The sequence below is a fragment of the Scyliorhinus torazame genome, chromosome 9 (genome assembly GCF_047496885.1).
Source record: "Scyliorhinus torazame isolate Kashiwa2021f chromosome 9, sScyTor2.1, whole genome shotgun sequence".
Lineage (NCBI taxonomy): Eukaryota > Metazoa > Chordata > Chondrichthyes > Carcharhiniformes > Scyliorhinidae > Scyliorhinus > Scyliorhinus torazame.
This window is the reverse complement of record NC_092715.1, coordinates 240,760,690-240,779,010: the sequence shown is the minus strand read 5'-3', so window position 1 is coordinate 240,779,010 and position 18,321 is coordinate 240,760,690. Positions and strand designations below refer to the sequence as shown.

Here is an 18,321-nt window from a genome sequence, read left to right as displayed (position 1 = left end):
TTCGTCACTCAAAGTGCTTGTTAGTCACTGTAAACGCAAACATGGTGACAAAATCTCAACCTTTCCAATCCTAAATTTCTCCTATTTTTCTCCCCTTTCGAAGTCTAACTCTGTTTTATTAAAGGAGCACCTGCTACATTCATGCAGTCAGTCACTAGACATTAGGGACAGATCTTAACAGACTAACAAGCACCCCAGAGGCATGAATTAGGCAACAGAAGAAAACCTACTTGTTTCCATCGTTTGAGCTGAAATCTGCCCAGTTGAAGCTCCGAGGCCATGCTCAGAGCGGGCAGCTAGTCGGAAGAAGTACATAGTGTTTGGCTTGAGATCGTCTAAAAGGTATGTTGTCTTTGGCTCAAATGTGACAAGTTGCTGTGGGGGGGAAAGACAATTACAGTGTTCTTTGAATGCAATTTGTAGTCAAAGTGGAGCAATTCAAGATAAAGAACCAGATTAAACCATTAAGGCAGATGTAAAACTGAGCCAGCATATCTACAGATGGCTGCAACAGCAGGCACTCAACAGGTACAATCAACTATCAATAAAATATGGAATTGACAAATACAGTCAAAACTCTGATGATGGACAGCACATTACTTCCCCATTTGAGGCACATAGTGTCAGTCAGCATCATACATTTCCAGGATAGCTGCAGAGTAAATCTCCCTTTGTTCTACCTCAACAACATGCTTTAATATCGATTTCAGAACAATAGCGCCTACTGAGCCAGCATCAATTTATTACTCTGAGGCGCTAGATTAAATCCAATTCTTTGTGAGGATATTCCACCTCCTTGGAAGCAGGGTGAGAGCATCCAAACGCATTTCTCGCAACATGCTCAGTCACCAGGTTGAAGATTTTCATTGCATGAGTCTGGGTTTGTTTCGTACTCAGATACGACAGAGAGCTCTCGCTCTGATCGGCCTGTTACCTCCTTGTTTCTGGGTAGTATGAAAAACCGAATGCAGCCCAGCCAATGACATACTGAAATATCCAGATCCTCTACTATTTTTATAAAATTATGCATGAGGATCACTCACCCATTCTAGTACTAATCTTGTCACACTGATTTTAATGGGACGATAAGGATGTAATTCTACAATGGTCTGGTGACCTGTTCAATACATTGCCCTTCATGGGCAAATTGGAAGATGATCCCTATATTGTGAAATAATGTTATTCGACAAGTTGAGTTCATTGGCATGTATGATTCTGTCGGTTCAAGCACAGCCTATTCTTCCAGACGGGTCTACCAGTGGTCAGGGGTTTCAGTGAAAATATAAATTTATCCATATTATTGTCATGTACAGAGTAAATGGAATATTCATCATGTGCAATAACACTTTGGAGCACCTTTGTTCAGTGTGAGAGAGCAGAAGGAGCCAAGACTCCCCCCCACCCCCCACCCCCCCCCCCCCACCCCACCCCCGCAAATATCACGCTTGCGTCGCATAGAGATGTCGCGCATCTGCTGGCAGGGGAATGTGAACATTTGGATGTGTGACCCTATCATCTATCTCCTTGTGGCCAGCAAACAGCAATGGCCTGTCAGAAGGGTGTTCATTATGTCTTGTTCTTGTTCCAGTGGAATACGGCCAATAAAATAACCTGTGATGGAAGAAATGTGAGAAAGGTGGTGCACACCATTCACTGGGAAACAGTGACATTCTGAAGAATATTTTGCAAAAGGTGTGGTGCTCCTCAATGTTTGGGTCAACGTTTCCACACACAGGCCCGGATTTTCCAGCACCACCACTGGTAGGCATCGTTGTGGGCGTGGCAGGAACATTTGGAGAGCTGCTGACCTTTAACGGTTTTCCAAATTTTCCTGCCCCCCCCCCCCCTCCACTGCACGACAATGCCTGCCCGTGCAGGGGCCAAGTAATCCCACCCACTATTCCTAGCACATGGGGAGGGGGATTTCACTTTATTTCATTTCATTTTCTCAGGACACAAATGCTCATAATATCAACCGCTGCTGTGTCATACGCACAAAAACAAAACATTTTTGGAGGGCCCTAAATTGTTACGGTTTCTTTAACCTACTCAGGATGATGTCACTCTGCCATTTGGCAGCATTAGTTCAAAGAGTGAGCTGAACACCCAATTTGCATTTGTCACAATCATTGGTGCATTTTCTGAAGCTATTGGTTTTGTTTACACATTAGAAGTTACCGCAGTGCACACAGGTACCATCATGCAGTGACAAACTCATCGCCTGAATGGAATTCAAGGTTCAACCTGAATAGGGAACTTGCAAAGAAGCCTGACTGAATGTCATAAATTGGTTGAAAACACACATGTTCAGAGAAGACTGTGATCTGACAAGAGTGCTTTCCAACACTTAATAATTCGGTGCCTGGAAGTGAACGCGGTGACGTGGCCCAAGGATGGAAAACCGCACCCAAAAAAGGGCACTGAGAAATCCAGGAGTAAAGTCCCATCAAAGGCTGGCAAGAAGTGGAGAAGGTTTGAGAACGTTTAGAACTGCTAAATCACATAACTGGTACTCCAAAGGTTCAGATGAGCTCTTCTCCTGTGCACTGATTCCAGTCCTCTGTTAGCTTTATGTGCAGACTGGAGTCAGTCACTTGGTGTGCCAGGAAGGAACCTTGGTGAGTTGCTGCAGTGCATCTTGTGCAAGATACATACTGCTGCCACTGTGTATTGGTGGTGGGAGTGACCATTTAGGTGGTGGATGGGGTATCATTGTCATGGATGGTGTTGATTTTGTGTGTGCCAGGCACACTTTGTGCCTGCTAAGACCCATTACCTTACAATAAAAGTGGGTAACTATCTTTTTAAGGTCTGGCTCGGGGAAGAGGCAGTTGCAATGCTGTGCATTCTGGTGAAAGGACAGCTACAGCTACCAGAAAGCATAAGGCTGGCACATGGAAATAGTCAGCTGCAGCTGGAAGATTGGCTTCACCTCCATGCAGGCGTGCTGTAATATTGACCTGCAGGCATGGTTCCCATGGAATCATATAATGGACCACTGACTTTGTAAAAATCTCATGCCCCATCACCTCCCTAACATCAGATAATAGCTGCATGCTGAGCTGCTCTATCACTCGCCTGCAGGCTCGTGCTTACACCTTGGATTTTCTTTACCTTCATTTTTGTTTGTCTCTCCTTATTCCCCTAAAGCCTGCAAATGGGCTAAGATGCTTTCTGAGACTATCCAAAGTTTCAAGAATCTTTTGCTGTCACCCCTTTAAATGTGACTTGCAGGCAGTTTTCCACTCCCATCATGAGCGTGCTCACTTGACCTGTTCCAATCTGCACTTGACGTCGTGACAATGAGCTGAAGTAAATTATACTCAAGAGGAGGGTACCGATATGGACAGGGGAAAATACCTTCCTACAATTAAGGTCAGGAAATAACCAGATAATATTCACATATTCACATCAGAAACTAACTGAATTAAGCTTAAACTAATAGATTCATACACTTGGGGATTTGAAGAAAGGTGTAATATTGTAGTCTCTCTCAATCCTCCTATTTGTTGGTGGAATATGTAAATGAATGGTACTAGGAGAAAAATTAATAGATTAAAGATAGCATTTGCGTTAAATATAGGGACAAGGTCCCCATTTTCAGAAGTTTAATTCAGAGAGGAGATTTCACTGTACCTCTTTGCCATGCTCGCTTTCCCTGTAATACAACTCATATCTGATGATGGTGTCCTGCCGAGGTGGTGTCCATGACAACATAATGCTCGTGTCTGATTTCGGTTCGGTTTTGAAGTTATTTGGCTGGCTTGGAACTTGAGAGGAAAGAAAGGAGGGGGAAAAAAATAGCATTTAATGGAATAATACACTTCATCTCTGCCGGAAACTATAATGCCAGTTGATCTGGAATAATTATCATCGCTATCTGTACAACCAACCCTGGGCCCTTAAAGTACATTAATCACCAATCACTTAGAGAAGCATTTTTAAAATCTTTAATCTGTTTGTAGTTGATTAAAAAGCTAATTTCCCCAGCTGAAAATAAGAAGGAGTCTAGTTAGGATGCGGGAAATAACTAGGCCAAGTTATGCAGATTTATAATAATCTTTAAATAAATGTATAAAATTTATGCATTTTTAGTCCACATTTTGAAGTCATACATTATGTCCTTAATTTTACAAAATACTAAGAGTTAAACATTCAGTAATTTGGGAGGTAGAGCGATTGGAGCATAGGCAGTTCTTGGCAATAAATGAGTCGACACAAAAGTGAGACAAAAACTAAACAGGTTTTGCTGTTAACACTGATCTTGTATGGGACACAAACAGGTGCTATTTGGCTTGTAGATAATGTCATGGTACATTTTCAGTGAATATGAAAAGTAATCCTTTGACGTTGAAGATTTATCAAGTGCAAAAGGGGATTTACTGTTCAGCAGAATATGTATTGTGATTATTACTATAGTTTTACAGCTGCTTTGCTTTGAGCGGAAGCAACAGATTTTCATGCAAATGGTGATTAGTGTCAGAGCTGTGATTAGAATGAATTTGTATGTTTTACAATCCCTGTCAACATAAAGGACTGCCAGGTCAGGGAAAAGCTACTTCTCCCTTTTTATAACAAGCTGCTTAACAGAATTCCCGTCCTTGTGGCCTCTGTCAGGTAATACCAATTTAGTGCCAAGGTACGGGCCATTTTTCTAAAATAGATTTATGTCATTTAGGATTAGTTAGAGTCCCATTCCACTCACATTACTTACAGCTGGCTGCTTGAGCAGACTTTCATTTCATCTGCCTGTTTAGGGGCTGGTTTAGCACAATGGGCCAAACAGCTGGGTTGTAATGCAGAACAAGGCCAGCAGCGCAGGTTCAATTCCCGTACCAGCCTCCCTGAACAGGCGCCGGAATGTGCCGACTAGGGGCTTTTCACAGTAACTTCATTGAAGCCTACTTGTGACAATAAGCAATTATTATTATTTAAAACACCAGCCCCGGAGGTGAAAAGACAATGGGCTGGATTCTCCTGCTGCGTGCCGTTCGCCGGTGGTGGGATTCTATCTTCCCACTGACTGTGAATGGGATTTCCCATTGTAACAACCCCACGCCACCAGGAAATCCACTGGCGGGGGTGCGCTGCCAGCAAGAATAGTGAATCCCAATGACCGGAAAATTCTGGCCAATGCTATCCATCACTGTGCCACCCACTATCTAATTATTTTACAAATTAAGAATTACAAACTACTCATACTATTGGTTTTGGAATTGGTGACACCCACCAGTCACTAATTAATTCTTCAGTCGCCAAGAACTTAAAATGTTTCAATTATTTTTATTGTGGATTTGTCTTCCTGGGTCATGGGAAAGAATTCAAAGAACCCATGACTAAAGAATGCAATGACTTAATCTGCTGTATGTTGGAGATAAATCTATTATGTTATACTGTACATTACAACACTAGTGTAATCTTGCGGTGTTGCACACAAGGATTCAAGACTAAGTTTCTTCTATAGATGAAGTACAGTTAGAGAATGGAGGGTAATTTGATGAAGGTTTGCAGAAGAAATTAGAATAGCACCACCGAGCACCACACTACCCGGGCCCAATCCCCCACTCTATCCCTGTAATCCCACCTAACCTGTGTGGTGATATGCATCACTGTAAATACACAAGGGGTTAATGCAAATACACTAAGACTAGATAAACACTAGAGGGAGCACCAGAGACATCATGACACACAGACATTCAATCAATAGGCCAGTAAGATAGGACACGACCAATGGGCAGTCACGACACAGACAGAGGTGACACTACCACAGGGGGGAATTACACCTACCCATATATAAGGACACAGCACACATGATCTTCCTCTTTCCAGTGGAGACAGTTAGTGAGTACAGACAGGGTTGATTCAAAACACATCACACCCACCACGTGGATTGTAGTAGACTGGTTAGTTAGTCTGAGTAGCTACAGCAGGATTAACAGTAGAGACGAATCCAAGTAGGAGAATTGTTAACAGTAATAAATGTGTTAAAGCTATCTCCAAGTCTGAACCTTCCTTTGTCAGAGTGCACATCAAGGAAGCAGCTTATGCTACGTCAAGAGCATAACAAAACAACCTGTACATCTTTGATTGAGCATTTCAGAGACATATATGAAGTCCCTATGTTTACACACTGAGTTTATATTTTTAGGTTTGGTTAAATAGCACAATGTGCCAATTTGGCCAACAGAGATGTTTGGATCATAGGGATTTCTTGGAAGTACCAGTTGAGGAGCTGGGAGGTGCAAACTGCAGCACTTTAGCATTGCCAATGGTCAGAATGTTCAATTACAGTGTGACAAGTTTACAGAGGCAATTTTGACAGTAAATGTAGGCTCCTAAATTTAAATGGAAAATGTTGACAGGGTGTGCGTGCACACATAATATTTTAAATTATATTTAGATAAATATTATTGCATATTTTTATTCCCCAATGTGATAAAGCAGCAACAGGGTCAAATTTCTAACACTGCCAGCAGTTCAAGGACTATTAAAATGACAATCACAAACTCTAGTCCAAAGTTCCAACAGAAATCGAGCTTCTAATTCAGAATGAGTATTTACAGAGTGAAGGAAAGTGTGTAAATGTATCTTCGGACTGTAACTAAAAAAGTATATAATGACAAATTATTCGAGGAGGTATCAAATGACTATTTCAGTTGAACAGTTTTACTGAAAAACAGCCCTGAGTTGAACCTAGCTGGGTTCCCCGCATCCTCTCCGTTGCCCCATCAGTAGCTGGCACCCTGGAGGGTGATGGCAACTTGAGTGCTCACCCCCCGACATCCCCTTCGGAGGTGACGTTGCCAGGTTCTCGTTCTTAAACAGCTGTTTTAAATTGTGCCAGCATGATGTCCCGCCAGTGACTGATGAATATTCATTGAGGGGGCTCAGGGGTGGGAAAGAGTCCCGGCGAGAGGGTTTGCCAATGCATTTAAATAAGGTTCCCCGACCATCCGTCGTGTATTTCTAGTTACTCCACCGGCACGAGGCTTGGAAAATGTGATCTCGCTGGAGACAATCACGTTTCCCGATTCTCCTCGTACCTTCCGCCTGTATCGATGTTCTCGCTGATGGCAAGCGCAGGCTCAAAATTCCGCCAGGGTCATGTGGCAGAGAGGCCCATTTGCAATATTGAAAATTATTACAATTCATTTGAGTGAAGTTCCCGCCCTTTGTGGCAGTGAAACTCATGAGGTTGCCAGTGAGGGGCCAGGGGAATTTGGGGAATCGAAATCTCTCCGGAGAGAATCGCATTTCCTGGTTCTGTCCGGATTTTCTGCCTGCATCACAATTCTTTTTGACCCCATTTTCTGACAATTACATCTGCGAGTTGAAATTGCTGAGAAAGTAACATATGAAGGTGCAGGACTCAGAAAGACTTTGTGATCCATCTGGATGCTCCTAAAGATGAATACTTCAGAATCATCCCTTCTAGCAAATATTTCTCCAGTTGCCTCTTAACTTTTTTCCTACTCTTGGGCATACAATCAGCTATCCCTAACACTAATTTGCTACTTTTGTTTCTGTAATTTATTTTTTCTCATCATTCAGTTTATTGGTAGATATCTTCGCATCTTGTCTCATGTTTTATGATTTCTGAAGGTTTTCCCATCAACGGCAAAATACAAATACACGGTTATGTTAAAACATGGAATAATAAATATGGCGGCACATACATAGCAATTTGAAATATAGTGCTGTTTTGATATGTTCCAAATGGTTAGATAATTGTATCTATTTTTTGACCTTCTTTTAATGCAGAGTAATGGACCATTGTTCACTGCCAATACAGGCGTTAAAAGCTCACTTTGCCCCAACGTATTCCGCATAATGGCACCTTTTTTATTGTGAAGTCAATTATGTTGAGGGCATGGTGGCACTGCTGCCTCACAGCTCCAGGGTCCTGGGTTCAATTACAGCCTCAGGTCACTGTCTGTGTGGAGTTTGTACCTTCTGCCCGTGTCTGTGTGGGTTTCCTCCGGGTGCTCCGGTTTCCTCCCACAGTCCAACGATGTGCAGGTTAGGTGGATTGGCCATGCTACATTGCCCCTTAGTGTCCAATAGGTTGGATGGGGTTACTGGGTTACAGGAATAGGGTGGGGGCGTGGGCTTGAGTAGGGTTCTGTTTCCAAGAGCCCATTCAGACTCGATGGGCCGAGACACTGTAAATTCTATGGTTCCACGTAAAATCACCGCTTCAATCTCTATCTGTGAAGCTGAATTGTGGTGGGCACTTTGTGCTAGATTCTGTGCAAAAGTCTTGGTGCAGAAAGATGCCAGAGATGAAGGTGTGCGGACAAACTGTGGCGTACATCAGAATAAAGGTCAGCACTCACTTGAGATCACTGGCTGGGTTATGTTCCAAATATGCATCCATTGCCAGGAAGCACACTTGACTCCATGCATTTTGTGCAACCACGGGCAAGTTGCCTGAAAATTTCTGACCTGCGCTCGTAGCAGATAAGGGCTGGGATTCTCCCCTGCCCGGCGGGGCAGCGGGTCCCAGCGGGATGGAGTGGCGGTTCCACTCCGGCGTTTGGCCGCCCCAAAGGTGCGGATTACTCCTTGAGGGGCTAGGCCCGCACCGCAGGCCGGTGGGAAAGGCCTTTGGCGCCACGCCAGCCGGGGCCGAAGGGACTCCGCCAGCCGGCGGGGACGGGATTCACACCGCCCCCCCGGCGATTCTCCGACCCAGCGGAGGGTCAGAGAATCCCGCCCAACATTCCTGGTACGCTTGGAAAATTAGCCCTGTTGGGCATATTCAAAAACACTGGACAATAAACTTTGAAACTGTCCATGTGAAGGTGAGATTGGGGTGGGAAGAAGGGGAGCGAGGTTACGCCACAGAGGAGTTGAGGAGGAATCTGCAGAAACACATGGCTCCGACACATTTTTGTCAATATTCCTATCTGAACAAGAGGCAGGAATCATAGTCCACAATGATCGTCTTTTGCTATTGAAGTAAACTACCAAAGCTGAAATCCAATCACACTGCTGAATATTTGTGTGCAAATGGTGTCTCATTCTTCATGGTCATTTTTGTTTTAATCCCAGTTCTATTACAATCCCAAAATAGACCCCAATATTTCTGAAGATACCGGACAGGAACCCCAATACTTGTTTTTATTTGTAAAACTGCGAGGAAAGGGTACTTCACTCCAGAAGTGATTCCACTCAAAAATAGGGATATGGAATATTAAACCAAACTTAATTATTAACACAGTATTAAACTACCTTAAAATCATAGCTTACAATTACCAGTTAAAAAAGGCTTAACAATAAAAGGAACCACTTTAACTTGGAACTGATACCTTCTTTTTCTCCAATCAAGCAAAACCGATCACAAACCACTTTTAAATAGTGTTACCCTTGGGGCGCAATTCTCCCATCGGGAGATTAAGTCCCGACGCCGGAGTGAAAACCGGAGTGTTTCACTCCGGCGTCGGAGGCCGTTCCCAGCCCCCTATTATCCAGCCCCCGGGGGGCTAGGAGCAGCGCCACGTCATTTACGCGCGTCGGGCCTTGGCACCGCGTAAAAGCGGCGCCGCATAAATGACGTCACCCACGCCGGGTTGGCCGGCGCTAATCCGCGCATGCGCAGTTGCCGTCCTCCCCGCAGCCGCCCCGCAAGATGTCCGATGGATCTTGCGGGGCATCGGAGGAAAGGAGTTCCTCCTTCAGAGAGGCCGACCCGCCGATAGGTGGGCACCGATCGCGGGCCTGACCCCTTTTGAGCCCCCCCCGGTGCAAGAACCCCCCCACAGGCCGCCCCCCCCAGCGTTCCCGCGCTGTTCCCGCCGGCAGCGACCAGGTGTGGATGGCGCCGGCGGGAACCTGTCGTGTTGGGCAGGCTGCTCCGAGCCGGAGAATCGCCGCTCGCCCATTACCAATGGCATGCGGCGATTCTCCCAGTGGCCAGCCGTGATTCGCGGCGCGCCGGTTTGGGGGTGGGGGGGGTGGGAGAATCGCGTGCGGGCGGCGGGGCGGCGAGGCGGGACTCGCGCGGCGCCCGGGCAATTCTCCCACCCGCCGTGGGGGGGTGAATTCCACCCAGAATTACTGGCCAATATCTGGATAGAGAGATCAATTGAGAGATTGCTTGGAGAGAGAGCGATCCTGTCAGATCAATGCTGAATCTCTGGCAGCCTTCTGCAGAAGCTGCTGTTCAGTTCACAGCCAAAACTAAACTCAAACTCTGCCTCCTACAGCCCTGGCGCCTCCCATTAATTACATTATCCCCATTCCACTCAAATACTATGACGTACTTGTTTAAGTTTAAACACAATAGGTGGTATTCTCTGGTCCTTCACCGCATGTTTCTCGGTTGTGCATCATTCGCTGGTGGCGGGATTCTATGTTCCTGCCACTTGTCAATGGGATTTCCCATTGTAACCCATCCATGCCGCCGGGAAACCTGCGGGCGGGCATGTGGTGCTGGTGGGAACAGTAAATCACAACTGCTAGAGAATTCCAGTCAATGTCACTAATTATCTACTCCCCAGGAGATCCCCAGAAATCATAACAAAAACCGGTTAGGCCTCTCTTGTAAACATATACAGGTTGGAAAGAAGGATGACCTCACTTTTATGACATCTCAATTGCACCTTTTGTAGCCACAGAGTCTGGCTGTCTTTCAAACCAGGATTTTAAAAATATTACTGCAGTAGATACATACATAACCTAACCCAAGCTTTAAAAATATTACTGCACCAGCTACATATAATGTAACATAAAATAATATATATTCCAATTTCTTACATTCATCACAGTTCTTCACCATGTGGGTTTTCACGGGCATTTTAAATGGGCTACAGATGCCACAGCTAATCTAACAGAAAAGTTAAGACCTTCCATTCCAACAGTTTCACCCCTTTCCAGAGTAGTGGGAGTTTGTGGTGTAATTAGAACTTGCATTTATGCAGCACCTTTCATGACTGTGGGATGTTTTAATTTGCATCGCAACCAATTAAGTTCTTTTTTCTATAAACGTAAGAGTACCCAATTCATTTTTTCCAACTAAAGGGCAATTTAGCGTGGCCAATCCACCTAGCCTGCGCATCTTTGGGTTGTGGGGGCGAGACCCACGCAAACACGGGGAGAATGTGCAAACGCCACGCGGACAGTGACCCAGAGCCGGGGTTGAACCTGGGACTTCAGCGTTGTGAGGCAGCAGTGCTAACCACTGTGCTACCGTGCTGCCCTTTCAGCCAATTAAGTTATTTGGCAGTATAGTCACTGTTGTAATATTGGAAAATATGGCAGCTTATTTAGCTACAACAAATGTTTCTCAAACAGGAATGATAGATGTTAAGCTAACTGCCCTGTAGGTTCCTGCTTTATGTCTCCTTTGCTTTTTGAATAAGGTGTTCCCATTCAGGTAGCTATCACCTTTGATTCCTATTTTCCATGGATAAAGGGAGGCCAAGAAGTCAACTGACTTACAATTCATGGATTAATATTGTTACGACATCTGAAGTTATTCACTTATTTGATCAAAAAACAGGAAAAAGAAAAACTGCAGATCTCACTGATTCTTCTTGGAAGAGTGGAAAGGTTGTGCATTGAGAACAATCATCCCTCTGAAAAGGAGCAAATGCAGATGGTTTCCGTGAAAATCAAGGAATATATCAAACCTCCGTAATACATTTGTGAAATTACAATTGGCCTGCACAGTCATGGTGAAAGATGGAAATGTGTGTGGACTCTCCATACTTCAGCATGTCAGGAGCAGCAATGGGAAGGGTAGGACTGATTTCAAATCAAGAGATTGTGAAGATAGGGAGGAAAACAATCAAGGTGCAACATCGTTATGACTATTTTGCTTTTTTTATTCTTCTTTTCTCTCTCTAAACCAGGGCACTGGTTTAAACTTAAGAGTTGAGATGTTAAAAACTTTAACCAGGGTAAGTAAAATAGAAAGTGAATTAATAATAAAAGTTAGTCTAGAGCAGCTTCACTTGAGTGCAGATTTGGCCAGACCGCAAGGGAATTTGGTCAGTCTAGGAATTCAGTGAAATGGGGTGCCATGTGGAGATTTTAAAAAAATGTTTTAACCATCTAATATAACTCTCATTCCTATACACTTTGTAGTGAAAAAGACGTCCCATTCAAAGCTTTTAAATCAAGTAGTTAATCTCTGATAGAAACAAACACTTCTATTCAGACCCCACATCAAAGACAGCTAATATTTTTGTAAATTCTTTAAATTGACAATCAAACTTAGAAACCCCTACTGAGCTAATTGTAGCTTTTAAAACTGCAAGAACTGGTGTCACTTTTCAGCAGAGGGGTTTTTAAAGTGAGGCATTTAAAAGCTGTGGTTCATGACAGTTGTTCAGACCTTACCCACGCTTCTAAAGCGTTTCCGTCGACCCCATCAATTTATGACACCCACAGTACAGAATCTGCCTTCCATCTGCCAAATTGGGGTCTGTTTGAACTCATCATTAAGTGCAAATGGCCCAGCTGAGTTTGGATTTTCCTCAGCGTGAATCACACCCCTCCTCCTTCTCCAACTGACAAAATATGTAAATATTAGAAATGGGGGCGGGACATCTGCATCCAAATATCTCTGCCATTTTAACCAGAGTCTTCTCGGCTCGATGAAAATGTGTTCTGATAACTACTTTTCTCTCCACAGATGCTGCCTGACCTGTTGACTGTTACCAGCATTCTCTTGTTTTTATTTGGAATGATTTGCTTGGCACTGCAGTCACTGGGGAACAACATGGTGAGAGATATTTGGCAAACCTTCCACTTTTTGAATTGATAACTTATCAAATCAGATCTCCTCACCTCGCTTAAGAAATGCAACAGACGACAGGCTCTATAAAGACAGGACTGGGTATCAGCTCAGATATTGTCCTCATGAATTTAACAAAAAAAGATTAGCCAAATTTGCCTTCCTAACTTCAATAGTGTAGCACATAAGGCACTCACTGACACTGCTTCTGACCTTCGCTGCACTGTCACTATCCTCTGTCATTTAAGAAGGATAAGATCCCATATAAACATTCTCCAGCAGGCCTTTATCTCTCCCTAACTGTGATCACAAAATCTTAGCCAGCATTCTGGCTTCATGCCTGAACAATTTGATCACTAAATTAAATCACGCAGATCAGACTGAGCTTATCTACTGAAAGCATTCTGTCAACAATATTCATGGTCATTGTACTCACAGTGAATTTCTGCCTGAGAGTTCTAATAGCACATACTCTTAATGAGGAAAAATTGAATTATTTGAGAGGCAATTTTAATAAAGGTGAGATCTGCCAATACCATTATCAAACCATTATTTTGTTTATAGTCAATCTGCAGGTTCTTTGTATTCTCTAGTGGCACAGATTCATTCTCTGGAAAGATACAGCAAGACTGCCCTTTATTACTATTATACTTTCCCCTGAAGATTAAGCCTTCAACCATCAGTAAACATCAGCCAAAACATCCATTTGACAATAGTGGAATGTCAAGAACACGCCACTACTTTACATGCAGGCAATATGCTCTTGTATATATCTGAAACCTTGCCTGATCTTGTGGCCTGCATTGAGAATTCAGGAAATAAGATTTCATCCGTTTGATAACCTGCAAGGAAATCAAGGACTTTATAAAGGAGACTTCCACAGTATAATGTGGCTTTGAACACTACCAAGAGGAACTCTGAGTATTAATATAAATTACTTTAGGTCAGGTGTCATGAACCTTAGCACCCAAACACGTTTTCGCTTCATTCTGGCAGGAAAATGCGTTGCTTTGAAGGCTTCAAGGCTAATTGTGTGGAGAGCACTTAAAACCTGAAGCTTCTATTAAAGTAATCTACCCTCCAAATCTGTGCACTATGGAGGCATTTTTCATGTAACTAAATGAAGATCCTTGGTGTGTTTCATTACATTAAAGGTGCTGTTTAAATGGAACTTGTTGTCGGTAGGGTGGGGGGTGGGGTGGAAGGGGCATCAGAAAATGGTGATGTAGGTGCAATTCAAAATGATATGGATACTGTGAGGGGAGTGCTGCACAGGGAACAAAAATAACTTATATCATTCAAAAATGATTGTAAAAGGTGGGACAATGCCACGGGCAATAATGGAGTGAAAGAAAGAGAACAAGATAGATGGAAAGAAAGGCAGACAAAAAGACAGACAGAAAGAAAAGACTTGCATTTACATGCTGAAGGAAAATCTCATGTGGCGGCATGCCTCTGCAGTCTAGTCATGGAGTAGCCCAGATCTGCCAGTTTGATAGCTGGTATACCAGTAACAGTTCTGCACAGAGCCATTGGAAAGAGGGTGGCCTTGTTTGCCACTCCCAGTAGGCAGCACGACTGCATATGTGGAAGGAAGTGGAGGCAAGCTTGAGACTGCAGTTGACCGATACAGTCAGTCAGTGGTTGTTACAGCTCTATGGTATGTTTTAATTACAGGTTTCCATGCAGCTGATGGCACAGTTGTGCATCTGGCTCTCTGCTGACTTGGTCTGTTTGAAAGCAGTTCCGCGTGGTTGCTGCCAAGTAGGTGTGCCAATGCCTTCAAGCATGTTGACAACATCTCAATGGTTGTGACCAAGTTGTACTCAGATCATTCTCCAAATATTTTTAATTCAATCGCACTTAAGGCATAGCATACTGTGATTCAAGTGATTCTGAAAGCTCAGTTGGTCAGACGGCTGGTTCATGGTGCAGAGCGAGGCCAGCAGTCCGGGGGTTCAATTCCCGCACCGGCTCAGCTTATTCATGAAGGCCCCCTCTTCACAACCTTGCCCCTCGCCTGAGGTGTGGTGATCTTCAGTTTAAATCACCACCAGTCAGCTCTCCTCCTCAAAGAGGAAATCAGCCTATGGTCACCTGGGACTATGTCGACTTAACCTTATTTTTACCGATTTCACAAAGGAATCAAGCAAAGAAGGATTGACATCTGGGGAACATCAGTAGAGGTGGTAGGGAGAGAGGTGAACTCAGTCTCTACAGTCAAGAGAACTTTATAAGTAATATGGAAGAAGAGTAAAATAATTAAGAAGACCTCTATGATAAATGTATGCTGAAAGCACCTGATTCCAATGTGATGCTAACGCACAGCAGCAACACTCACAATCAGCTCAAAGATCTGCACCCTCGTATCAGATACATGCTAATTATTTGGATGCCATTTAGTTCCTCAAACAATGATAATGATCATGTGTGGCACGCCTGCCAAATTACAAGCCCACCATTCAATGATGATAGTCTATAAAAGCTTCTGCCAATATTTACTTGCATGCTCCTCTTACCCACAGCCAGTCACACAGCAATTCTACCACTCATAATATAAAGAAAATTCAAATAATCTCTTCAGAGCTTCAGGAACAAAAATGCTCACACCAAAGAGGCAAGCTACTAGTGGCAGCAAACTTACGTGGGAGACTGTCTGGAGGAAAATACATTGTAAATTGTATGCTGCCAATCCATAGAGACTATTGGAGGGTGTCATGTTGGTCATAATCAATGTTGTGCGACCTCGGCAGGAATAACACTAACCTTCAGTTGCTGAGAGTTTCAAAAATGTGGGGAGCCTGGAAACTCTCTGAGAAATGTTCCCTTAGGGCAGAGATTGGTTACTCACAGATTGAAGCTCTACAGCTCCTTGAGGGACAGATTGAGAAATACCTCAATTTGAGGCCTTCCTAAGCATCTTCTCTGCAGCAAAGGAACACCGTCTGTCAGGCGCCAAGGCCCCTGATGTCCCTAGCCAGCATTGATGGGCCAAACCCCAAGCTTGCAAATACCCCATTACTATCATTTAAAATCAATGTCTATAATTGTAAATGACAGAGTTCAGCTTTGCTGTACTTCTGAGGGCAAAGCAAGGCCGTTTGAGTCCAACATTCAAGAAACAAATTTTCTTCTCTGTTTCTAATCTTTTTCAGATGTTTAACTATTTTGGAAAAGAGTGAAATTCCAAATGATCTGTTTTTCAGAAGACACTGTCACTTTATTTTTACCTTTTCTTTTTCAGACCTTTTCGTATATTAACTGGCATAACATCAAATGGAACCAACTGTGAAAAATAGCTCCAGAACTTTTGCTCCAGGTAATTCTTTAGAGTACAGAATTGGCAACATCTCTGATTCCATGCTCCAGCAAACCATGTTCACCAACATGATGTTCTGGAGCGTATTTCACAGGCATGAGGAGCTCAGTGCATGAACCATCACAACTCAGATTCTGTACAGACTTCTTCAATTAATAATGACTACAGAGCTGCAACTGTGGTTGGATAAAGCAGTATAAAATCTTCCTGCGTTGCTCAGGCCATAACCCTCTCGTAGTTTGATAGTGTATCTGAATCGTTCTGATGCTGTACAGAGTGGAGACAGGTATGAAAATTTAGGCTATCCTCAACAAGGTTTTCAAGGCTTTGGGCCGAACCGATGTTTTTTATCCTTTGAAAGAGTGACAGAGCGGTATATATAAATATTAATTGATCAACGGGAGCATGGGTGTCAGAGAATCATAGGAAGATACAGCTCAAGAAGTGGCCATTTGTCCTGCCAATTTTCCAATCATGCACTGACTCTTTCGAACACTAATTGGGTCAATCTCATTCCTGCACTCTTTCGCTATTTTACTCCAACTTTCTCTCGGCGCATTTTGTCCTTTTTATATTTACATTATAATTTCCCATCATTACACTGAGGAGAGATCACCAAACTTAACTGATCATACTTTAATCACACTGTTGAAGGATAGGGCATGTTGACTGACACAGTTGACTATTTTGGGGATGTACCTGGTGTGGCAGATGGAAAGTATAGTTACTTTCCATGTGCAATTCCAGGAGGATTTTGTTAAGGGTCTGAACAAGAGTTTATTCGCTAAAATGAGAACGCATGGAATTGCAGGGATGAGAGCAATTAGGTGCTTGATGGCTGGCATGGACACGATGGGCTGAAGGGCCTATTTCCGTGCTGTAAAAATGACTCCAAAACATGAATCGGTAAGTGGTCTGGCGATAGGGGGTGGGATTCTGCCAGCCCCGCGCCGGGCTGGAGAATCCCCGCGAACAGGCCACGCTGCCCTGACGCCGGCACACGATTCTCCAAAGGCTGCTCTAAGCGGCCGGCCCACCGATGCTCCGGCCCGGATGGGCCGAGCGGCCGTAGGAAAGAAGCCTAGTCCCGCCGGCGCCGTTCTAACCTGCTCTGGGCCAGCGGGACCTCGGCGTGGAAGTGTCGGGTGGTGGCCTGTAGGGGGGAGGGGGGGTCCGACCCTGGGGGGGGCCTCCCATGTGGCCTGGCCCGCGATCGGGACCCACCGATCGGCGGGCCGGCCTCTGTGGCTGGGGGCCTCCTTTCCTACACGCCGGCCCCTGTAGCCCTGCGCTATGTTGCGTCGGGGCCGGTGTGTTGAAGGAGGCCACTGCGCATGTCCTCGTTGGCGCCGGTGCAACTGCGCATGCGCGGATCCTGCGGCGCCCAGTTCGTGCCGGGATCTGTAGCTGTAGGGGCCAGAATTAGACGTCGGAGCGGCCCGTTCACGCTGTCGTAAAATGCTACGGCGTTTACGACGGCGTGGACACTCTGCCGCGGGATTGGTGAATCCCGCCCAGGATACAGGGACCAGTTAGAAAATCATTTTCTGATTGGAGGAACTTTTACAAGCAATATTTGCACCGGATCTGTACAGATGCGTTGGCTAAGGAACAGAGAGTTGCACATCCAAGTTTACAGCTGGTGCTAGATTAGGAGGGAAGAATAGGCTATGTAAATAGGAGCAGGAAGTTACAAAGGAATTTCAGTAGCCGAAGTGACTGGGCGAAACCATGGCAGATGATGTTGAAGGAGGGCAAGCATAGCTATCCATTTTGGATCTGTGATTGATAAACTGGGCTTTTCTCAGTAACTTCATTGCAGTGTTAATGTAAGCCTACTTGTGACAATAAAGATTATTATTATTTCTTAATAGTGAGAGATTCGGGGCAGCAAATGGATTTAAGACACAACGCACTGAAAACTATTGCACAGGTCAAACATTACCTAAAAGGACGAATGGAATATTGGCCTATTTCTCAAAGGAGTTTTAATTTAAAAGTGATGCTTTAAGTTGTATAGACACGGGGCAGTACGACGGCACAGTGGTTAGCACTGCTGCCTCAGTCCCGGCCCTGGGTCACATTCTCTCCGTGTCTGCGTGGGTCTCACCTCCACAACCCAAAAAGATGTGCAGGATTGGCCACACTAAATTGCCCCTTTCGTTGGAAAAGAAAGAATTTATAAAAATTTATAAAAATATTGATAAAAAATAAAAAATTAGTTGTACAGATGCTTGGTAAGTACTGTGTCTGGAATACC

At 44.2% G+C, this 18,321-nt stretch overlaps 1 protein-coding gene across 27 annotated transcripts in view; it reads right to left on the bottom strand.

Annotated features, from left to right (window-relative positions):
* LOC140429768 (receptor-type tyrosine-protein phosphatase delta-like) overlaps positions 1-18,321 on the bottom strand; it is a 3,491,723-nt gene that overhangs the window by 311,926 nt on the left and 3,161,476 nt on the right. For all 27 annotated transcript variants that reach the window (XM_072517184.1, XM_072517188.1, XM_072517191.1 and 24 more), the window contains 2 exons: positions 3,637-3,770; positions 231-375 (listed from right to left, as the gene is read on the bottom strand). In XM_072517184.1, coding sequence (XP_072373285.1) covers positions 231-375; positions 3,637-3,770 — 279 coding nt within the window. The remainder of the gene's footprint in view (positions 1-230; positions 376-3,636; positions 3,771-18,321) is intronic.